This window comes from Diabrotica undecimpunctata, chromosome 5 (genome assembly GCF_040954645.1).
Source record: "Diabrotica undecimpunctata isolate CICGRU chromosome 5, icDiaUnde3, whole genome shotgun sequence".
In the NCBI taxonomy this organism is placed as follows: domain Eukaryota; kingdom Metazoa; phylum Arthropoda; class Insecta; order Coleoptera; family Chrysomelidae; genus Diabrotica; species Diabrotica undecimpunctata.
The window spans coordinates 106,012,723-106,038,166 of record NC_092807.1 but is presented as its reverse complement, the minus strand read 5'-3'; the positions used below and the strand labels follow the sequence as shown (position 1 = coordinate 106,038,166).

At 31.4% G+C, this 25,444-nt stretch overlaps 3 protein-coding genes across 3 annotated transcripts in view; 2 read left to right on the top strand and 1 right to left on the bottom strand.

The window, feature by feature from the left end:
- PolA2 (DNA polymerase alpha subunit B) overlaps positions 1–7,080 on the top strand; it is a 35,698-nt gene extending 28,618 nt beyond the window's left edge. Inside the window, exons 7-9 of the mRNA XM_072532500.1 lie at positions 2,470–2,905; positions 3,241–3,436; positions 6,879–7,080. Coding sequence (XP_072388601.1) covers positions 2,470–2,905; positions 3,241–3,436; positions 6,879–7,019 — 773 coding nt within the window. The 3' untranslated portion in view covers positions 7,020–7,080. The remainder of the gene's footprint in view (positions 1–2,469; positions 2,906–3,240; positions 3,437–6,878) is intronic.
- A 3,723-nt stretch (positions 7,081–10,803) lies between these two features.
- Positions 10,804–15,748, top strand: LOC140441642 (uncharacterized). The gene is made up of 4 exons (XM_072532502.1): positions 10,804–11,218; positions 11,407–11,602; positions 14,308–14,479; positions 15,550–15,748. The coding sequence occupies exons 1-4, from the start codon at positions 11,017–11,019 to the stop codon at positions 15,676–15,678; spliced, it is 699 nt and encodes a 232-aa protein (XP_072388603.1). The 5' UTR covers positions 10,804–11,016; the 3' UTR covers positions 15,679–15,748.
- Positions 15,749–19,965: 4,217 nt separating this feature from the next.
- On the bottom strand, positions 19,966–25,133 carry RpS25 (ribosomal protein S25). The gene is made up of 4 exons (XM_072532499.1): positions 25,033–25,133; positions 24,627–24,719; positions 24,366–24,549; positions 19,966–20,094 (listed from the first exon to the last, which is right to left on the bottom strand). The coding sequence occupies exons 1-4, from the start codon at positions 25,033–25,035 to the stop codon at positions 20,015–20,017; spliced, it is 360 nt and encodes a 119-aa protein (XP_072388600.1). The 5' UTR covers positions 25,036–25,133; the 3' UTR covers positions 19,966–20,014.
- Positions 25,134–25,444: the final 311 nt, after the last annotated feature.

Genomic DNA, 25,444 nt, shown 5'->3' with positions numbered 1-25,444 from the left:
TCTTTAAATATTTTTAAGAGTAATTTACAAAAATGAACTAAGACACATGGATCATTATTGCGTTTTAAAAATAATTTTAAAACGAGGCTTTATTTTTTAAGCCAAAATGATCCAAGTGGCCCGAATCATTTTTATAAAATTAAATAAAGCCAATAACACTAATGTATTTGACACTATAATGATTCAAACAGCTTGAATCATATCAGCAAATGTTATTCTCGCAATTTTCTTTGGTCATTATAAATGCAGAAGTGTTACATTCCATAATGCAGTAATATAACAAAGAAACCTAAGCGGCAACAACGCAACGCCAGCCAAGATCTGTCCAAGGTGCTGCTTGTGATAGTAAAGTGGATAGCGTAGTGCCTTTTTTTTTGTTTTTTGAATATTTAACGAATTCTATTATTACCTTTTTGGATTATTAATAAAAAGTATCAACTCAGTGGAAATGAACACTCGATAAAATCATGAATTTTACTAAGGCCATCCATGCTTAAAAAAATGGCTCGCTCTGATAGCATTGTTGGTCAAAGAGGACAAAAGCAGGGAGGTTGGAATAAAACTCCTTCTGAAGACCTCAAACTTTAAATACGTCATCTAAAATCAATTCCAACTTACACATCATCACATTACAGAAGAGCAAATTGCTCTGATGTCTTATTTCTTCAGCCAAATCTGACTGTAAGAAAACTGTATGAGTTGTATACTGCAATGATAGTTGAAAAGTATCCTGTAAGAAAATGTGTTTCGTTTGAAAAATATAAGTCTATTTACTTAAACAAATTTAATTTACGAACAAAATCGCATCACAAAGATACTTGTTTAAAATGTTATTTATTTAACACAAAAATAAAAAACGTTGCAACTGAAGAAGAGAGAACGTTGAACTTTGGCAAAATGCAAGAGCAAAAATGAGGAACGAACTAAAAGAAAGTCAAATGTCCTAGGCAATGGAATGCATCACATTTGAACTACAGAAAACTCTCCTACTTATATACCTACAAACATCGTTTTTTATAAACGACAACTATGGGTATATAATTGTGGTATCCACTTGGGATCAGAAGACAAAGGTTACTGTTATGTATGGATGGAAGAAGAAGCAGGGCGCGGAGCTCAAGAAACTGGAAGTTGTTTAATTAATCATATGGAAAAATACCTGACACCTGATGTGAAACATTTAATACTTTGGAGTGATTGATGTGGGGGGCAAAATAGAAATAATAAAATCCTTTTTTTTTTTTCAAAATCAAAATTGTTTTGCTCTTAAATCTCTTTTTGTCAAAATATCCAACTTTACAGAAAATTTCACAAAGATTTCTAGAACCAGGTCATTCCTACCTGCCAAATGACACCGATTTTGGCAAAATAGAATCCGCTCTTAAGTTACAGCAGCGAATTTATACACCAGAAGAGTACATGGATGTCATGCGTTCGTGTCAAAGGAAGAAACCAATGGTGGTTACTAGAATGAAAAACTAAAATTTCTATAGTACACATAAACTTGAAAAACTTATCGTCAATAGAAAATTATCAACAGATAAGAAGCCCATAAATTGGCTTGAAACCAAAGAAACTTTATTATAAAAAGAAAACTCGTATTCCATTTTCATGAGAAATTCTTTTGATAGTGAATTTGTGGAAGTGGATATTAAAAAGAAAAATTCTAAAAGTAAACTTTTGACGGAAATAGTTACTCCAGAAAATCTTTTGCCTCTATGGCCTAATGGTAAAGAGATTTCAGCTCCAAAGTTAGAAGACACTAAGTCGTTGTTAGATCTTATTCCAAAAGACTGTCAAAACATATATCTACAGTTAACAGAAAACAAAAATATTCCCGATGACATAGATGGGTATGGAAATGAACTAGATTTTCCCCTGGAAGAAAGTTCTAAAGAATAATGTTTCTTCGTTCTAAACTTAAATATTTCAATGTTTTTATAATGTAAAGATATGTTACCAAAAATAAATCTTTGTTTTATGTACAGACTTTGGTAAAAATAAATATAATTTGACAGTAATACGGACAAACACCGCTTTGGATCATATCTGCAAATAATAAAATTTGCTTTGTACCACAAGAAACACAATTTTACATAAATGATCCAAATGTTTTTTTTTATTTAATGAAAAAAATAAATATACTTTATTTTTTAAAATATGCACATAAGATGCATAATATGCATAACGCACATAACTTGCATATTTAAATTAATAAACATAGTTATTTCAAATTGTTAAAATTTAAAGTTATTAAATTTTCTGTAAAGTTAATTATCTCAAAATTATATTAGTGTGGGATTATATCATAACTATGTCCAATTGCAGTTCTTTGTTGTTTACGCATCGCATTCAAAGTGAAATTTGCTGAGTTGCAATTGGGAGAAACCGTGTGAAAACATATTTTTGCTTTATTGTACAATATAGTTAAACAATGTAGTTCCTTTTAAATACTACGTTTCCTTATAGGTACTATGCAGATAGTAATAGCTGCGGGACCGTTCACGTTCAAGGAAAACCTTTCGTACGAACCATTAAATGAACTCATCAAGTACATCACGGAACACGAGCCCCACATGTTAATACTCACTGGTCCCTTTTTGGAAAAGACCCACGACAGCGTCCTAAACGGCAGTCTGACCCAAACGTTCGATTCCTTCTTCGCAGAAGTCATAGATGTACTGATGAGTTCCATACAGCACAAAGACACTCAAGTGGTTGTGGTGTCCAGTTCGAAGGACGTCCACCATCACCCGATTTATCCGACGCCGCCCTATAAAATTAGAGAAAAATATAGTAAATTGTTGTTTGTTCCGGATCCGGCGGTCATCAACGTTGATGGGTTGGTAATTGCTGCGACTACAGTCGATGTGTTGTTCCATATGAGCAATTATGAATTACATTTGTAAGTATTTTTAAATTTGTTTAAAATGTATAACGGCGTAATATATACAGGTTTTGAATACCAAGATATGTTGAATCCTGTAATATTTACCATAGTTTATGGACGGACGGATTTGACGACCGACCAATAATGGCCACTAAACTGTGAAGAAGTATGAACTACTCCTAATAATTTGCAACCTTCTTCTGACAGAGTTATTCTCTCATTACCATTCAATTTAAGATATTTAATTTCTTGGTCTGATTGCTACCGAACAATCTGTAGATGCCTTACTTCACTTACCCCAAATTTTATTAAAGTAAATTTTACATAAATTCTTTTTGTGTACATTTTAGCGATAAGGAATCTGTGATAAAGTCCGGCAGAATGGAAAGGATGATTTCGCATCTTCTAAATCAAAAGCAAATATACCCGCTATGTCCTGCGCACAAAGAACTAAACGTTGATCAAATTTTGTTGCAACAATTTGGAACCTTGAGCGTTAAACCACACATTTTGATTTTACCGTCAAACTTGAAGAATTTTGTCAAGGTAAGTCATCAATACATTATGTAGTGCTGAAATTTTATTTTATTGCTTGTCAGTGTAATTTTAACTAGAACTGATACATACTACAGTTTGACAACGCTGTAGCATAATCAATTTTGTCTATACAGATTGAACGAATTTAAAACGGAACATACGAAATCAATGTATTTCGGCTCAACTCCGCTCTAGGTGGTTGGCCAACAAAAGGTTGTCAAATAATTATATTATAAAAATCCAATACTTCAGCGGGCTGCTGGGTTCTGAACTCATTCAAGAACAAGTCAAAACTCCACCCAAATAGGTTGCCTAGAATCACTGTGAAAACTAGACTAAACAAGCAGTTATTATGCTGTCAAACCACCTATCGCTTTCTTATAGTCCAAGAGATAGAGCCGAAATTTTGAACTGATCAGTAATATGACATTTCTCTACTGGAATATATTCATTGTAACTGGGTTAAGACTTTGCCTTACAGGCGGACGCCCCTCGTGGTACAGGGGTGTCTATACAGGGATGAAGTTGTCATTTTTTGGGGAAAAATTAACGATAAGTAATATGTCCGCCATTTTCATGGCTCATTATTTAGCCCCTAAAAACTCTAAATCCAAAAAGGCGGACAGCTGGGTTGGTACAGAGAGCCATAAAACGGGGTTAAATGTACCACTTGCCTGCGCATTTTAGGTCTCGGTAACAATTTTCAAACTGATTTTATTATGATATTTTTATACCGATTGATTTGAAAATTTGTATGCTCACTTCTGTTACTATTCTAAAAAGCGTCAAGTAGAGTTTTCCTCAAAATTTTTCAAAAAATTTTCCGTAAATGAAAATGTTCGTAATTTTTTGAGGTAAAATCTAATTTGTAGAATCCTTTCGATTTTCTGTAAGGTATACCATGATTTTTTTCCAAAAATTTTCAAACGATTTTTCCGATAAAAAAAAAATTTAGAAAAACATTTGATAAAACTCTTCGTCATCGTCTGAATCTTTTATAGAATATTTTGTAGTTTTAAAATGATATTATCTTAATGTTTTTTTTTCAAACTAAAGTCATATTTACTTTACAAATCACATTTTTTTCTTAAATATAAATATTTTACGAATTAATTTTTAATTGAATAAATGTTTGATATTTGATATTTTATTAAATTAAAATAATTTTATAATGTTAACTATTAAATATTTTTGGTATAACAAATAGTAATTTTACTTATTTTTTATTACAATAAAAAGGTTTTTAAATTTATATTGCATAAATAATGGTTGTTCAGATATAAGAAAAATTTGATTTATTATTACATTAATAATCAAATACAAAATATATTATTTCTATTTATCAATAGGTAAAATTCAATTTGTAGAATTGCTTTAACATTTTACAAATAATTATTAATAAAAATCAATTTAATAGTGGAATTATCAATCTTTTAAGTTTTGAAATTTACTTTGTAGATATTTTCAATATTTTTTTTTAACTTTCAAATTGATTGAATTTTTTTTTTTTTTTTTTCATTAGTTAATTATAATTTTACAAATTCTGATTGGATATTAATTTTGCATCATTATTATTTTAAAAGATTAAAATAATAATGATGCGCGTTCCATTTAGATCAGTAATTCTAGACGCATGCGCTAAATGTAATAAGTATCAAGATGCTTTTATCCAACTTGGTGAAACTGACTTCGATTGTAATGAAGTTTTTGAAACCTTAGAAACTTTCATATGTCACTTATATGGAAAAGGACTGACGAAAACAATTCCAAAAAGAAAAGTAAACGATGTCAGATTTTCACTATTTAACCGGCAGTATAAGTTGCATGATGTGAACGAGCCTTTTAAAAAAAAAACTAAAAAATTTCGATGCTTCAAGCTTACCACCATGTCAAGATGAATTACACCAACATCTACTGCGAGCTCATTATATTTCAAATATTTGGACAAATGCTCATAACAAAGTACCAACAGAATTGATTGTTGAAGAACATGGTTGGGAGCTTGAAGATGAAACATATAAATTCAAATGGTTTAGTGGCCCTCAGATGCCAGAATCAGTTCGAGAAGTAGTGATTGAAAATGAAGCAGATAATGAATGTGATATTATTGAAAGTGAAAGTGACGAAGATGATGAATGTAATGACATCAATGAGAGTGAGAAAAATGACGAAATTTTTAAAGTTTTTCTAAATTTTTTTTTCTTATCGGAAAAATCGTTTGAAAATTTTTGGAAAAAAATCATGGTATAACTGATAGAAAATCGAAAGGATTCTACAAATTAGATTTTACCTCAAAAAATTACGAAAATTTTCATTTACGGAAATTTTTTTGGAAAATTTTGAGGAAAACTCTACTTGACGCTTTTCAGAATAGTAACAGAAGTGAGCATACAAATTTTCAAATCAATCGGTATAAAAATATCATAATAAAATCAGTTTGAAAATTGTTACCGAGACCTAAAATGCCCAGGCAAGTGGTACATTCGACCCCGTTTTATGGCTCTCTGTACCAACCCAGCTGTCCGCTCTTTTGGATTTAGAGTTTTTAGGGGCTAAATAATGAGCCATGAAAATGGCGGACATATTACTTATCGTTAATTTTTCCCCAAAAAATTGCAACTTCACCCCTGTCCGCCACCCCTTATGTATCCACTCTCGCGTCCGCCCTTTGGGATTTCGTCTAGTTATACCAAGATCTTACTCTGGGCAAATTTTCAGCCATATTATCGATGATTAATTTTTCCGAAAAAAATTACAACTTCATCCATGTATAGCCACCCCCTGTACCACGAGGGGCGTCCGCCTGTAAGGCAAAGTCTTAACCCAGTTACAATGAATATATTCCAATAGAGAAATGTCATATTACTGATCAGTTCAAAATTTCGGCTCTATCTCTCCGACTATTAGGCAAGCACCTCTTTCCTTTAAAGGAGACAGATAGTTGAACGATATTTTATACAATGTATATCACCGGGTATGGATTTATTTTTGTCCAAGTTTTATATTGGTCCACTATTTCAAATCCAGTTCAAAGAGACATATATTAAATTGTATGTTCCGTTTTAAATTCGTTCAATCTGTATGTAGATGCTGTAGTGAAAATTAAGCCAAATATTGGTAATTAAGGATCAATCGCAGACTTTTTTAAGTTTATAATTAAAATAGTAGACAACGGGACTGCTAATCTTGCAAATATTCATTCCATATGCTAGATTTGAAGATCTATCTTTACTGGTTGGAACAAAATATATGTAAAAGTAAAAAGGAATTATAAAAAAACTCATAAGTGGAAAGATGACCGAAAATTTCTTTTAGTAGCATATTATCTGTATGGAAATTAGAGGTCATTTTTTGAAGGTCGTTTGCGGTTAAATATCTCTGTATCAGTCCAGTCTAAAGTTTTGCTTGCTGATTTAATTTTTAATAACGTTTACTTATTTCTTATTTACAGGAAGTGAACGACTGTTTGGTCATCAATCCAGAGAGGTTAACGAAAGGTCTTGAAGCTGGAACATTCGCCAGAGTAGAAATCGAACCTGGTAAGAGCCGGTCAATTTGTAATCGTGCGGCTGTTCAAATTCTTAGAGTTTAAAAGTTGTTGCGAATTGTAGATTTATGTTATTTATTATTATTTTTAATAAACTTCAATCATTTTGGGTTGTTTTTACTATACGTATATGCATGACAGCCGCTGCTAAAGGACAAAAAAATCATTTTGAGGTAAAAGATACTGATTTGAGGTATCATCATTCTCGTTCCTAATTACATTTCTCCAAAAGAATATTTGAACGTCAAACAAGATAAATCAAATTGAAAATGTAGTACAAGAGAAAGAAAACGTAGCGACATCTGTGGCAACGAGAGATTTTATGCTATCTAGAAGAAGCCAGCTAAAAGAGGTTAGAAAACTGTAAAGTGATAAAGAGTGAGTTTGCTAGTCAACACCGACCGGGGATAGTGAATACGAGATGAAGATGAGGAAAGTAAGTAGGGCATCAACAAGCAAGGTAGAGGTTAAACGGTTAAAGGATTTGGCAAAAGTCTTAAAGACTAAAGTGTTAGAAGAGTTTGAGGAAAAAGTTATGATAAATGACTGGTGGGAAGCCAACAGCAAAGTTGTGATACGAGTGGGAGAGGAAGTGCTAGAAAAACATCTGGTAAAGAGCCTCCTAGGGACAAAGAAACTTGGTGGTGGAACGATAAAGTGCAACAGAAGGTTAGGGATAAGAAAGATGTATGAGAGGTCTACAAGAGAGAAAAATAAGGTTGTAAAGAGAGAAGCAAAGCGCTCTGTAGCTATTGCTAAGGAAACATCGTCTGCAAAGTTGTATTAAGAGTTGCCATCAAAGGACTTAACTCACATGCGGATGGAAAAGTGTTAAGATCCGATGATCAAATAAAGCAAAGTAAATGAGAACATCCTAGGAGAGAGAGGATGCGGGTCCCCAAATAATAAAGCTGTGTGGGACGAAGTTGACAGAAAGAGAGGTAGAGGAAAACCGAGGAGAAGATTGAAGGACTGTATGATAGAGGACTTGAGAGAGAAAAGTTTAAATGAAGAAGACACGATGGCATGGAAGAAGGGGAATTCATCTTAATTTCAGTGTGTTAAATATGTTTAATAATCGGTGTTTCCTCCAGCAGTATTAATTAAGAAGGTGGCGTTCAAAAAAGGATTTGTCACAGTAAATCACATGTTGAGATTTTGGTGTCATTTGAAAATTTATTTTGAACCCCTCATGTTAGTAAATAAAAGTTTGATCAAAACGAATTTTGTCGTATGGTTTTTCAAATATGAGATACAGGTAGCGGAACAAAACAAGTTTTGTCCACCATAAGTAGTTAATCAGAAAAGGTTTAGTCACAACCAGCCAATCACAGGACAACATTCGCCCTACCAATGATGCTCTGTTGTTTGAGGTTAGGAGTTTTCACAATGTTTTGTTCAGCTTCGTTGTTGTCACCATGGAAATGATGGCTCTAGGAAGAGGACTATAAATCCACGAAAGAGAGAATTGGCAAAAAAGAAAAGACTAACCCAACCTAAAGGTTACAATACCTTCAACCCGTGCTCACATTCCTTTAAAAGGTTTTCGTGTAAAAGCTTTACTCACAGTGATTGTTCTCATGTGAGGAAAAACTTGCTATCTGTACCCAATAAAACTGCTCAGGACAACTTCATTTCAAGTCATGTGTCCCTCCAAAACATCAAAAGAAGGCCACGAAATACTAGCAACGAGGCACGGCCTAACTCTTGTTCTGTTGAGTACACTTTGATTAAGCAAAACACAAAAATTATCAAGGTATGTAAGAAGTTTTTGATGTCAGTGATGATAGTCAAACCTACCAGATTAAGCAACATTATAAAATGTATTCGTAAGGGGAACATCTAAATGAGAATAGGGGGCGACCGCAAATCAGCGAAGACAGCTGGCAAAAAGGCGCGTGTAAGAGATTTCACAAAAAAGTTAAGAGGTAAATAAACACATTATTCTAGAAATGAATCAAAGGGCATCTATTTGGATCAGGACATGATCATCACAAAACTATGGAAAATGTATAATAATTTACAAGATGAAATCTTGTATTTTCAAACCTGTAATATTGGGTTTCGCTCCCCAGCGTCTGATGTGTGTAGTTACAGCTACAAAATGAAACATTTCATCAAAACCACAAAGGTTCCAGATAAGAAGATTGAGTACATGACCAACAAGCGAGTTCACGCGATTCGTGCAGCAACATTTTATAAGGCTATGAAAAAAGAAGAGTCTGGTTCACTCACTATGTGCTTCGACTTACAGCAGGTTCAACCGTTACCAAAATCACCGATTCAGGAAGCATATTACTCTAGGCAAATTTGATTACACTGCTTCTGTGTTGTTGGAATTGACGGAAAGAACCCGACATTTTATATGTAGATAGAAGATGAAGCTGGAAAGGGTTCTACTGAGGTCTCTTCAGCTCTTTTGCAACACCTTCAAAGCCTTGATCTACCTGAAAATGTTCAATCAATAAGACTTTTTTGTGATGGGTGTGGTGCTCAAAATAAAAACAATTGAGTGTTGCATACACTTATGCTCTTTTTGATCAAAACTAAGTCCAAAGTAACATACATCACAATAACATTTCCGGTGAGAGGACACAGCTTTCTTCCTGCCGACCGAGTGTTTGGAAACTGGAAAAATTGTTGCGTAAACAGCCAACTATCATCCACAAAGAAACCTACAGTATACAAATCAGTTGGAACAGTAAAACTACTAGGAGAAGATTGGAAACTGTTTGACACCAAAAGTCTTTCATCAACAGAAAAAGGCTGCTGCGTCCGGACGGTATCTCAGACTGCAAGAGAATTTTCATAAAAAGTGAAGTTGTTAATCGACAAACTAAAACTAAACTCTTGGTCAGAGGCCTAATGAATTTTGTGTTTAAATGTGAGACGGAGGCATGGAAATCACTTCAAAAAAAAGGTTGGTCTGCTAAAAAATGCGCCTTATTAGGGATAGATGAGTTGACAAGCTTTTAACACAGATCTTTGGAGAAGAATGAAAGGACGATCAAGCACTATATTGGTATCTTCGTATCGTTTCTAACAACGTCCCTGGAACAGAAGAAGCTGACCATGATGAAGAAAACTTTGACTGTCTAGAGGAAGAAGTTGGGATGCACGTTTGAGTTTTGAATTTTATACATTTAACTTTTGATTTTATGCTCATAAGTCATATAGGTATTGCTGTTTATATCAAATTTATTGTTTTATAAGTTCATTTTTTGACCTATACATATCTACATGATCAATTAAAAGAGGATTAGTCCTCATAGAGTTTATTCAAAGGAAGTTTTATACATACCGGTCGATCAAAACGCATTTAGTCCATTAGATAAATCTATTATTAAAAATAAGCAAATAATATTTTACTTTTATATTTATTTTTAGTGTCCAGAACTACCAATCTATCATTAGAAAAAAAAACTGTCATAACTACAAATATGGAAAATAAAGAAATAGTTTTTTTGATTTTCTGAACATTTTTCTAGTTATGACAAATCCTTTTTTGAACTCCACCTCCTCAATTACAGTACAGCTTAACACCGCCTCTGTATGCTTAAAATTAAAGTATCAAATTTAAGTTTGGAGGCTGTCTAAGAAGACCATGTCTAGTATGAACATTTTGCGGATGAGAAGCAATCCGTATAAGGATTATATATAAATACTAATTAAGTATTAATTACTTAAAAATTGGTTTTATTTCAGAATATTTAATGCGTTTACATTTTAATTGGCAGTAATTATGATGAAAGCATTCGAAAAGTGACACTTGAATTTCCAACAGATTTCTCATAAGATACATTTAACATTAAGGCTTATAACAACTTACCTTTAACGTCTTTTTGATTATTTATTTTCTCACATTAACACTCGATTAATTCATGTGACTTACATTGCATAACGTGCTTTGGGGTATATAAGTGCTACAATCAAATAATCGTAAACATTGTATAAGATAATGTGGGCTTTGTTAAATGTTTTTACTAAAAATTTATTAGACAAAATAAAGACATATAATAATAAATGACATTTTTAGTGTCAAATGTTTTTAGTACAATTTTTGTTGCTTCTGTTATCATCAATATTCAGAGCGGTAGCTGAAGATCTTTACTATTTTCCATATAGACAAAAAATCGGATTTTGTAATAAAGGATATACCTTTGGAAGCGAACATATATTGGAAAATCCATGGTACCTTTTACTCTTTATAATTCTAGGTCTCATCTTTATTCTTGTATTTTTAGGTGAGTAAAAAACTACTACGTTGGAACATTTTTAATAGCAGTTTTTGTTGCCTCCGTCCTGGATAACTCACGTGACATTTTGTGGTTAGACAGCATTAACGTGTCGTTTGCTCACTTTAACGACCTTTTCTAATCCAAATATATCCAAAATGTCTGAATATATAGCCAAAGTTTTTTTATAATTTCAGGTCTGCTGAAAGGTTTAATAGGTCTGTGCTGTTCAAGATATATTGGCGAGTATGGATTGGGCATTCTGATAGATTTGCCTAGACCACTTGATAAATATCAAGAAAAGGAATACAGGGATATACCTGTCACGTATGATCCTGAAGGATGGCCGGTTGACCCCAATACAGGACAAAGAACCGTAAAAACCATGTCAACGTAATATATTTTTTAGTAGATTTGTAGTACTTAGCCTTTGCAGTCTTATGCTGTTTTCAGTACCTCTATTGTTTTTTTTATTTTTCCATGACTAGCATGCTATCTAATTAAAGAAATGATTAAATTTAGATTGCATTATCTGTGATTTCGATAGAAGATAGCAGAAGATAGATAGAAGAAGCATGACTCAATAAACAGGACACACTTATACAAAATATTAAGTGAATTTGAAATACACAGTGGCTCAGGTACAGATTTACAACATGATATGAAAGACCCATTTCATATAACACAAGGATTAAAACAGGGTGATGGGCTGGCAACAACATTGTTAATTTAGCACTGGAATCATCATCCAGCCTTTATTTAAACTCTTTAACCTCCCTTTAAACTCACCCATTCTTTGCGATTTTGTGCTCTTTCTGTTCGTTGTTATATATATATATATATATATATATATATATATATATATATATATATATATATATATATATATATATATATATATATACATATATATATATATACATATATATATATATATATATATATATATATATATATATATATATATATATATATATATATATATAATATATATATATATATATATATATATATATACATATATATATATATATATACATATATATATATATATAATATATATATATATATATATATATATATATATATATATATATATATATATATATATATATATATATATATATATATATATATAAGCGAGAATCCTACAGGAATTTCTGTTCATCCATTCGTCTTATTTGATGGCTCTATCTCTCATTATGTGCCGTACATTTGTGGTATGTAATTTAAAGCTTTCTTTGGCCATCTATCTTCATTCATTCGCTTCACGTGACCATACCACACCAGTTGTCTAATTTCAATTCTGTCTACACTGGAATATACAGTATTTGTCCTCCTTCTAATATCTTCATTCCTAATATGATCTTTTTGGATACACCACACACTCTCCTTAGAAAATCCATTTCTACTACTTATCTATTCTTTTTCTATATTTTTTCGTGATCTGCTAAACTTCTGCCCCAGAAGTCATAATAGGCTCTACCAAAGTTCGATAGATTGTCAATTTCGTTTCTTGTCTAATATCTTTAGACCTTCTCTTATTGAGTCATATGCCTGTTTAAAGTCGACAAAAAAATTATAGATATGTCATGTTCCTAGACTTTGCTTAAGAAGAACTGCTTGACCGCAAATTCTGCCTGATATTATCATATTATCTTATCTGCAAGGGGCTTTAGTCTATGGTTAAGTATACTGGTAAATATTTTATATCCACAACACAGCAAGGAGATTCCCCTATAGTTTTGACAGAGGAGCTTATCGCCCTATATACGGATTGGACAGATAATCTCTCCTATTCCACTATTTTAGCATTTTCTCTTATATCCATATTCTTTGTATGACCTCATATATTCTTTTCGTTATTTCTCTTCCTCCCAACTTAAACAATTCTGCGGGTACTCCATCACTTCCAGGGCCTTGTTATTTTTCTGCAGTTTGATTACCCTTTCTTCCTCTTTTATCGTTGGCGGTTTTGTTATTTCGTTCACTTCATTTTTTGCCTCTTCCACTAGCTTATGTTCTGTGTAAGAGTTTTCGGTCAGTAGTTTTTTATAATATGTTTTCCAAAGAAAAGATCAGAGGGTGTCAAAATTGACAAACTATAATTGTATATACTATACCAGAACTGTCTTATGGGAAAAAAATTATATAACTCTAAGAACTTCAACAACATATAAAATGGGATATCATTGTTATTAGTAAGATACGATGAAAAGGTGAAGGACCACTATAACAATAAAATACTTCACTTTTGAAGGAGAAAGTATTCTGCCTGTCAAGAAAGTCAAATATCTGGGGGCAAACTGGAAACCAAACGTAGTTTTGGTGAACACGTAAAGTTTGCTGCGAAAAAAGCCGATCAAAGAGCAGCAACGCTAACAAAGATCATGCCAAACGTAGGAGGTCCAGGCACAGGTAGAAGAAGAAAACGACAAAGCAGACGAAATAAGAGTGACCAACGCGAAATGGCAAGAAGAGTAAGAAAACGAACACATGGCTAAATGGACAATACTTATACCGGACGTGAAAGACTGACTAGGACATGGCCATAGGGAGACTAACTATTTCTTCACATAGTTCCTCACGGGACACGGCTCCTTCATAGCCTACCTAGTAAAGATAGGGAAGCAAGAAGAAGGTAATAGAAGATAGAAAGAATTTTCTTTTCAGCGTTCAGGAGATTCTTTTACTATTACACCAGTTTAATTATTCCATGCTTTGTACCGGAGCAGTTACAGTTGTTGAAAACATACTGTAGATATTTGTATCCTTTTATTGCACATTATTACAATATCTTTCAACTTACTATATTCAAAACTGATCTATTTTTTGGATTTAAATATATTTCTTTCTGTTAAAGGTGCTGCCTGTTTTTGTTTTTAAAAGTGAGTAGTTCTTATCTCAAGAAAATCGAAATTATATTAGTTATTATTACTAGCCACATCTATTTAATGGTACATCTGAACTAGCCCGTAACTAATTTAAAGTTATCGCCATTCTTCGGCATCTGCAATCTTATTTGTACTCTTTAATTGTAAATGAAGCTGTTTAAGTTTTAATTATAAACAATTTACTACTTGATAGTTTTATTTTAGAAAAACGGAGTTTTTTCTGAACGTGATCTTCTTCTTGGCTTATCCTTTAGCCATATGTTTACAAATTTGTGGTGTTTGCTGCTGTATAAAGCCACCCGATTACGGTGTAACCGAACAGTCTTGCTATAATTCACTAAATATGGTAACGATAAATGAAAGGATTAAAAGGAAGGTGAGTAATATACGATACTCTTTTTATCTAGCCCTCTGTTAAATGTACACAAAAGAGTCAACAATGTCAAATTGCAATAACAACTGCGCATAAGTAATCTGTGAACGACAGATAGTCTAAGATGAGATATAAGAAAAACTTTCACCGATCTGTTTAATGGATAAAAATTATTTGATGGGTAATTTAGTATGTTAAAAATTATAAAAAACAACAGGTTCCCGATATAATTTTGTCCAGACTATAATTAATTAATAATTGAAAAATGACTAAAGATATTTTATTCAGTACAAAAATGTTATTATTCTAAACATAAATATGACATTTTTAAAACATTGATTCCAATTAGTGATTTTTATTCTACTTCTGATTCATCGCAACTAAAATTTTCATTATTGCCTTCGCTACCATCTTACGTCATTTCGAGAATGTCTTGTACTTTCAAAGGCGTTTGGTCCCCAATAAAGCCTGTTGGTTTTAAATAATCATCTAAATGCCAACCGCAGTTTTCAAGCTGGTAATTTGTACATTCCGACTCATGGTCGTTTGTTGCATTAATTATAATCCAATATTTTCTTTCACAGTTGATAATATTTTTGTCTTCATGAGAGTACTCATGCTTTGTACTTGTCGCTAGTGTTAAATTTGTTTTTGAACTCACTAGTAGAATTTATAAAATCATTTTTTAATTATAGCCTGGACAAAATTATATCGGGCACCTCTTGTTTTTTATAATTTGTAACATACTAAATTACATATCAAATAATTTTTATCCATTAAACAAATCCGTTTATTATATCGAAACCTCTAAGAGAAACTGGATCTGAACACTGGAATTTCAGGCTGTAGCTTGAACCTACTTTAAGTCGTCAAAATCGTATAAACAGGAATTGAGAAAGAGTGTTTTTACTTTTAACTGTTCTTTACTAACAGTCGTAACAGTTCAGGTTAAATGTATACTGAACTAATGAGAAAGCGGCCCCTAGATGTCACATATATCAACATTTCCACCCGTTCCTGTGTTTTGTAAATTGTATTGTCTTTTTAAATTGTTTTTATTATTTTTTTTTTAGAATAACTATTACAAATGCGGACAAAACCTTGATATCTACAGAGATGAAGATATGAAAGAAGAACAAGACACATATTATGTTATCGACCAAATGAGAAAAAGTCAAACATCTCTTCATGTAGGGTTTTGATTGTTTTTTATTTTATAGGACTAATCAATGAGTCTAAATGTATTTAAGGCTTTTCAATACATATACTTTTGGTATACCTATTGTGTTTTTATTTTTAATCGGTGCCGAATCAGACACCAGATTCAAAGAAAAATCAGAAACAAGTAATTTAGTATCTAAGTAGTATATGGTCACGAACGTATCAAGGGGTGGTTGGTTTCGCAAGAAATTCATTTCTCAAAATTCGAAAATGACACAGATGACTTCAAGCAACATAGTTCATGCAGAGCGACTGAAAGAAAGACTCAGCGACACAAATAGAAAGAAAGATTTTATGAAATATAAATAAAACAATATAATAAAAGCAAAAAGTCTTAAGGATATTGACTCTCAGAGTCAATAATTCTTAATCGCACACATATGTATTATACATACAGTTTTGTTATTCTGTCCCAATCTTTTTTTTGTAAGTGTTGCAGTAGCTTTTTTCAACGCTCCATCTATCTTATTTTCTGACAAAGAATGATCATTTTTTAAGTGAAAACCTTTTATAATCCTTTACTAAGAGAAATATGCTGCACATGTTATGTGAGTTGCATACATTTGTAAGAAGTACTAGTCTTGATGCATGGGTTCTGTGGTCTAAATAAAAAGAACAACTTTATTTTATTTGCTATGCTATTGACTATGTCAAAGCTCTTGATTGTAGAAATCACATTTTGATAAAAAAAAATAAATTTCTACATAATTAGAGGTATTTTTTTTTTAAATTAATATATATTAATTATAATAATAATTTATATATATATATATATATATATATATATATATATATATATATATATATATATATATATATATATATATATATATATATATATATATATATATATATATGGCACTTGAAGAAGAATCCTATAAAGGATAGAGGTCTTCAACCCTTGCTTCTTAATAACAGCCAGATCAGTATCAATGATTCTGTAAAATTTCTTATAATTTTTATAAACAACCTTGAATGGTCCCTTATCGATTTTTTAAGTAAGAAACTAACCTCAGCCTACTATGCAATAAGATCGGGTTTGAAGGAAATCAATTTAGTATCTTCCAAAATAACATATTTTTCTTAATAAAAATTATAGAAAAGAGCAATACAGTATCTGTCTGGCCTTCGAAGAGCAACCTATTGCAGAAGCTACTTCCAAAATCACAGGACTTTAATGCTTTCCTCTTTATATATTTTAAAAACTGCCTAATTTATAAATACAGGGCCGCCGCTAAGGTATTGGCCACCCGTGTGCAACTTAATATTGGCCGCCCCGCTTCCAACACTTTAGACATACATACTATTATTTAAAGAAATGTGCAGAAGATGCATAATACAACAATAATAATTTGTAAATAGATAAATACTTACTTGAACATTTAGACTAATCTCGTTATTCTCGTTGAATCAACGTCCATATATTATCCTAACGTATATCCTAATTTAAACGTCCTTTATCCTAATTTAATAATCATGATCCAACGTCCAGAATATGTATATCCTAATTTAAACGTACATTTAATTAAAATAAACCGTGAATAGTAACATAAACACATAAAAAAACTAAAAACGAATGTTGCGAATGCTTTTAATGTCAACTTTGGAAGGTGCTTTAATAAAATTTTCCATCTAATATTGGAAGAAGAAAAAAATACATATAGTTCCTGTACAGTATTAAAAAATTCCACTGACTCAAAACTTATTTTTACTGCATCGTTCACCACCAGATTTAAACTATGCGCAGAACAGGGAATAAAAAATGCTCGAGGATATTTGTCTAAGATTTTCTTCTGCAATCCAATGTGTTTACCACGCATATTGGCTCCATTATCGTAACCCTGTCCACGCAAATTATTAATATTCAGTTTATTTTCTATAAATTCAAACAGACCTTGTCCAGTTACAGGAGAAAACCCAAGAAGTATTCAAATATCTGAACTGGTGCTGAAGTTGAAACACATCTTACTACAATTATTATTTATTCTACGTGCGTTATATCTGGGGTACAATCTAATATGATAGAAAAATATTTAGATTCTCGAATTTGTTTTAGGATAACGTTCCGAACAGAGTTTGCCAATAAAACAATCAATTCATTTAGATGTTGTCATCCTAAATAATGTGGTATATTTGTACTCTTGGATTCCATACGACGAAGATGCTCTGATAATACAGCGTCAAACTTAGAAATCATTTCAACTAACTGCAAATCATTTCCATTATTTGGTTTAAATAACTTATTGGATGATCCTCTAAAAGCTAAACATTGTTTAGATAAAAATTTTACAATTGATAATAATGTTTCAACAACAGCGCCCCAATGTGTTTTCTTCATTTCATATAATTTTTGATGAGCACAGGCAACTTTTAATCATTTTTTAATGCTGTAGATAGTTCAAACAGTTTTTGAGAATATTTTATATGAGCTGCACCGGATTCATGTTTTTTAAAATAATAACTAAATGTTGCCAGTCACTTACCCCATTAATTCCACTAACTAATTGTCGGCTGCTTTCATCATAACAAAACAGTTTACAAGGTGCACAAAAAACACTATTTAGTGATAATGCTCCAGTTAATTATCCAAGGAAAGATTTAAGACAAACGAAGCGTGGGGAGACGACGTATATCTTGGCTGCGCAATTTAAGAGCCTGGTTCCAGTGCAAATCTAACCAATTATTTAGAGCAACAGCTTCAAAGATACGAATAGCAATGATGATTGCCAAACTCCGTAGCGGAGAGGGCACTTGAAGAAGTGATAATGAGTAAAGTAACCACGGGCGATGAATTTGATCTTAATTAGGTAATGTGCGATAATAAGTTTCTGAAAATTTCCCATTATTTTTATCTCTGGGGAAGTTAATTTTTGTAATTTGCTGAGGAAAATTTTCAATATAACAAATTGAACTTCACTTGAATTCATATTTGCAGGCCACTTTCCGGGATCATCTGAAACCAAGTATATGCTGGAGTTTCCTACACTGCAATCCAGATTAACTGGAACATTAATTGTTCTGTCTTGGTTGTTGGTTTCAGATTCAGGATCAGCACTCGCACTATCGCTATTATTGTCATCAAATCCTCCGTCTCTATCCGCAGGAATATTAAATTGTTTGGCACTTTTTTCTATGGTTTGGACTTCGCTTGAAGGTCCTAAATTTATATCCGAGTCTTCTATATTTTCATGTATGTTTTTCATCAAAAATGATTCCAGTGCACTGCTAAGTTTTTTTTTCCCATCAGTTTTTGCCTCTTTTGTCCAAATAATATGTAGCCGTAACGCGTATACGAATAAAATTGCTCTGATCTCGATGTTACTTCGAAATAGAGTACCTACTGTGCAAAAGAAACGGGTACACTACTATATTTTACAAACAAAATCGTTTATCAAAAGCGTGTCTAAATTCATCGAATTCTCAACTAAGACTGAACATAAGATATAATAACTCATCTATAAACATAATCATAGGAACAATATTATAACAGAAACTTTACAACCACTTGCCTAAGTTCTTGTAAAGTATCTACGTGTAAAATCCCAAATTACTGAAGTCCGAAAGCCGATTTGAATTAAAAAGTATTCCCGAAACTGCTTTATGACTGTACCTGTAAAAGGGCGGCAGTTCATACAATAAATAATATTTTCTGACATTTTTTTTAGATAAGGATGAAAAAAAGAAGTATACATGATAAATGAAACGCATTTGAGTATTATCACGTACTGAATAATTATTATTGTTTGAAATATTGGAGTTTTGGGGGCCAATGTCTTCCTTATGATAGTCTTAATTCCTTCTATTTCTCAAAGATGTCCTGAAGCTCGGTATACATGTTTCTCTCTGTTCAAGTAAGAACAGACCAATAGGTCTACTTTCTCTTATATTCTTGACTTTTCAAGAATTGTAGCAATGATTTTTTCCCTCCTACTAAGCAGTTAATTCCATTGAAACAAATACAACATTCATGTTATCAATTTACAACCTTTTCTTTAGATAGAAGCTATACCGAAGATCACAAAAAAAAATTCTTTATAAATCAGGATATGTAAGGTAATCTGAAAATACAAATAAAACGAGAATAAGAAACAATATAACCAGTCCTAGGTTCTTAAGAGATAGCTGCTTGGATTTTGCAGAAGTTGAAGTAATAAATGCATCGAAGTCAAAATTTTACCCCCTTGATATTAATGAGAGGAGAAAGAATTCCCAAAGAATTAATAAATACAGATTCTGTAATTTTGTCTAAAACATAAAATAAAACAATATAATTTTTAAAATTTATTTTTTATAAAGATATTATGTTTATCTTATTATCTATGCCGCTGGATCATCTCCCTTTGTGGTCCTAGTGTAAATAAGTTGTGCTCTGTGTTGTACAACTTGTTTAATAAGACCTGAAAACAAAGCACATCTATAAAATCTGAAAACATTTAAATACATAAATTATTCAAATAAAAAAAAAATCAGACTCATTAAATCAGTTTTTGCTATCAGGTTTTCAAGCAGGAATATGTCATCATGAAATAAAAAATAGGAATTAAAACAAAAGTTCTCATAATAAAAATATTCATGCACTAAAAAGAATGAAACTACAATCATTCTAAATAGCATCCATTTTAAAAACTATTTTTGTTGACAATCTTAACAAGAACTAAGTTTTTGGCATATAAACAGACTGATAATGTTCAGAATTAAAAAGTATTAGTTGTGTGTTGTTGTATTCTGGTGTATTTTCAGCAGAATAATAGAAGAGTTAATAAACATCTCAAGAGTATTATTATTGGACAATACGCAATTTAGTACACTCTCACCTAACCAAATATATTTTCCTCAAGACACCGCGTCACAGTGTTGCTGTATTTATTTCTGTAAAATATGTATATGAATGTTAGAAATATAAAGTTACTTTTACAGAAAATTATTTTGTGTTTGAGAAACTACAAATTTTAAATAAACAAGTTTTAAACTACAAATTTAAATTTTAAATAAATAAATAAATTTTAATAAATAATATAAAAATATGGCAATAAAACTTGCCATATTTTTTTTGTAAAATGTATATGAAGGTTTAAAATATAATTTACTTTTACGAAATTTTAATTTGTATTATGAGAAGCTACAAGTTTTGAATAAGAAGAAAACAAATATTTTCTGTTACTTTAAATGCAGTTAATTATTGTAAATTAGCACAATTTTATAGTACATATATGCATTTGATTATTATCTTTAATTTAACTAAAATCTATAAATTTTTATATTATAATTTTAATGCATTTCTATTATATACAGTAATTTTATTATTGCTATTAATTTTTTATATCATTTTAATCAATTTTATTGTATATGCATTTAATTATTATCTTTAATTTAATTAAAATCTATGATTTTTTATCTAATTTCAATGCTTTTCTATATATGTGAGAGTATGAAAAAACTGGAGACTTGGCAACTCTCACACCATTTAAGCAAAGAATATAGACGCTTATAGAAGAATTGTTCAAATGGGCGATTTGGTTACGGTTTATACTTCAAAACACTCCTCCTGAGGGTGGCTGCATAAACTCAAAGCGTGGCGCCGTGGCGAAAATTTCATAATGAAATATGTAGTTAGGGGGAAGTAGGAAAGGAGTACAAACGGGTAACTTTGCATCTACGCCTAAACAAATTTTATCTAGAAATGTATGACATTTACTAAAATATCATCTTCATAACTGATTTTTTTATTCATATATGAATGAATGAATAAATTATAAGAGTAAGAAAAAAGAAGTGCTTGTGACTCGTTTGGAAAAAATATATAAATATGTTTTGGATTGGTTTGAGTCAATAAAAGGGGCTAGTATGTAACTATTTTTTATCTCGAGCTTTCAATTGTGTTTCCAATCATTTTCAAGAGCTGCTAAAAAATACAAAATATCTTACAAAGTTGAACTAGAAAAAAAAAAATATTAACTCACCAAATGAAATAATATATTTATATATCTCTATATGTATATCGACATTTGTTAAAATAAATGTTAAAGATATATTAAAAAACAAAAAAATTAAAATAAAAATATATGAGAAATTATAAACGTTTTAAGGGTAAGAATAGTAGATAGTTTAAAAACCTTTTATGTATAAATATTGCTGCTCTTAGCTAATATTAATTTGCTTATAACAATGTTAATAATGTTTAATTAATTTGTAATAATAGGCAAGTTAATATTACTCAGCGGGAACCAAGCGAGAAGGTAGCAGTTATCTCCCACCAGGATGGTAAGGAATATACTCCAAAAGTATATTCCTTAGAGTCCAAAAGTTAGGCATCCTATGTATATAAAAATTTACTATTTGATTAATTAATATTTTTTCGAAATACGTCAAGTGGATTACGATATGACCTAAAAATCGGAAATAAACTATCAGAGCCAATAAAAGTAACTAAAGGACTAAGACAAGGATGCAGTATGTCACCCTTACTCAGAGAGTACACGAATTAATCAGGGACGTAAAATTGTAGGATGTCTGAGCTCCTTATGGTGGGATCGCAACCATGGTTGAATCGGTTCTTTGTTAGTTATGTCTGAAGTATGGACAATTAATGCCAAACTTAAGAGAAGATGGTTGGCAGTTGAAATGGATTATTTGAGAAGAAGCGCTAGAACATCAAGGCTGGAAGGAAGACCAACGAATCTATAAGAAATACCATGAATGCTATAGAAAAGGGTCATTAACAGAATAGAAAAAAAAGAGGTTTAAAAAGCTTTGGACACCTATTGAGAATGCCTGACTAACGTTGGCCCCAAAAACTTCACAGATGAAAGCCGCCTGAAAAAAGAAAAGAGGTAGATAGCATATGGGAGGTATGCTGATCTGAGAACTATCTCCTTCATAACTCCTCCATCCATAACCTTTATCTTTACTGTCATTCAGTCTGTGGAACAGACATCGCAACCAGTCTTCTGTGTTAAGGTCTTGATTTTGCCTCTTTAGACGGGTCCTGATAGTTTCTTCATCAAGTTTTTTTATTGGGGACACGGGTGAGGACCATGGGGCGCTTGGGCATATTATTTGGAACAATTATATTTAAGTTTACTCTCTCCCACAGGCCCTCAATAGTCTTCACCACTTCAGTCATCCATTTTTTTGTATACTCGTTAACACAGTTCACCCACAGGGTCCCTTCGCTAAACGATGTTTTATGGAACTGCAGAAGTTCATTTTGACCTCAGATAGGAGCCTCATCAAGTGCTTGCTCCAGTTTGTTAATGATCAAATTTGCTTGAGCCCGATCTAGTTGAGTAACAGGATGGTGACTGTGTGCTACCACTTTTGTCAGGGTGCTTTATGACCTAGTCTGCTCGTTAGAGCACCTTGAGTTCTTAGCAACTCTGTTACGAGGGGGTTGATGGTATTCTCCCGAAGTCTCTTTTTATCATCGGGTGTTGCTGATTTGGATTTCTAAGGATTTGCTATGGTCTATGTCCCAGCAGCCATTTTTGCCTTTTTCTTATCTTCCCTTGTTGAGCTCTAGTGAGGAGTTATTTGAGACTTACCTATTTATTTTTTAATTTAAAAATCCGAAATTATACTTCACAATTTCGAATTCTCCAATTGTAAAAAATAATTCATTGGTGTATGTGTTAAAAAGCAATCCTAGCGTACTAAGAAGATCAGGAATTGTTTTTTGATCAAAACACCTTACAATTGTTTGAGCTTTCTCTCCTGGTGATTGACTTTTAATTAATTTTATTTATAGTTTATAAAAAGAGAATTTTAATTATATTATTTGTAGATTTGTACATTATTTCAATTAAAAATTTGAATCATAATAATTTTTCTAAAAAGATTAATTAATTAAAAGTTAAAACAATATTATTTTCTCTAAAAAATTTTATAAAACGCAAAAATTTAATCCTATTCTACGACCACGCGGCATCTATATATAAAAATATCTAAAGTTGCATTTATTGCCCCACTCTTTCATATTTTAGAAGCAATAGTAGAGCCACAGCTGACATGACTGCTCCTTAGTGGTACCACATACAACATGTGCGTTCCACTCGACCCACTTTTCTTTATCTATGATCCACTTTTTGCTTACTTTCAAAAATAACAGTGAACAATTCTATAAGCGTCTATATTCTTTGATTTAAGGGTATGTTAAATGTCATATAAAAGCTTGGTTAGGTTAGAGTGCACTGAATTGCCTATTGCCTTTATTTTAATATCAGAGAGCTCTGTATTTCTGATATGAAATTCTGCTGTATTTGAGTAAATTTACAGCCCTATGCTACCACAAATGTGACAGATCTCTATCAATTATAAATCAGATATTTTGTGCTTATTAGAGAAAACAATTTTAATGAAAGATCAAGTCAATTAAACACTTTTTATATGTTTCTGTAATAAAAAACACAAAAATTTTGCCTATTTTCCATTTTCAGGCTAAGTCCAAAAAAAAATTCGAATTTTAAGGGTACCTTACTAATGTAAACAAATACCCTAAAAGTAGTTCCCAAAAGAGAAGTAAAATAATGTAGTGGACAATAGGAACATCACATAAACTCTACCAATTGGTATGATTTATAAATTATGATCTACCTGCCAAACTTTACTGGAGTAAAACTATTTCACTTAAGCGTTTTTATGTATAAAAGACTACACAACATAATGGAAATACCTTTCTGTTGTAGTTCGATAAGTGCCCTCCTTGCAAGGGATCCACGGACCTTCAAACGTTCAGAAACTACTGATGGGGTAATCAATTTGTAGGAGGGTACTTCTTTGTACAGTTTATCATAGGTAGCTTTGTCAAAAAGAACTTGGTTGTTCAACTTGTCACGAACTTTTCCTTTTGACCACTTCTAAAATACAAAAAAGATTCACCATTTAATAAAGTTTCAGGATAAAGTATCAATTTTAGAATAATAGGAATACAAACCTTCTTTTTGGCTTTGCCACCTCCAGACCCCTCTTTCTTCTTTTGGGTCTTTTGGGGTTGCTTCGCCGACGACTTTGAGTCCTTCTTGGGAGGCTAAAAACATATTTCTAATAAAAATATTGTTGATAAATTTTAGATGTAAGTAATAAATTGTAACAACAATTCAGACTCATTAAATCATATTTTACAACCACGAAGATTGTCTTGTAAGAGGTTATACATCATAAACACATGGAGATATTTCTTCACATGTAGATTAAAGCACTATTTACCCCATACCAATTTGTTAATAGATTATATCTAACATTATTTAAGTCCAATTTGCGTTTAAAAATTACCAGTTAATGTTTAAATCACTATTTTAATTCTAAAAATTAGAAATAAAAAATATAATACTTCCACCTACCATGTTGTCTTCTGTAAGAAAGGAGACGGAAACGGAGGTGAGACGTTGACGTTAAATAGATTGTCAAGTTCAAGTTGTCAAATTAACATTGCCGCCATTAATCAAATATTAAAAAACTATTTTAACAATAAAATATATATGCAGAAAAATTTGTCTCTAATTTTAATTTAAAGACTTAATATACTATTATTTAAAAAATAGCAACTGTTAACAATATTCTAATAATTAAAGTGATTACTCAACTTACATAGTATAAGGCCAACAATATACCAACATAAATAATATCTTAATTTAATTATTAAAATCTCAACGAGCTGTAATTACAAATTTAGTAAAAAGTTATATACATATATTATTTGTTTTTTTACAGATGAGGAAATGTTTTGAGGACAAAATAATTTTTTTATTAGAT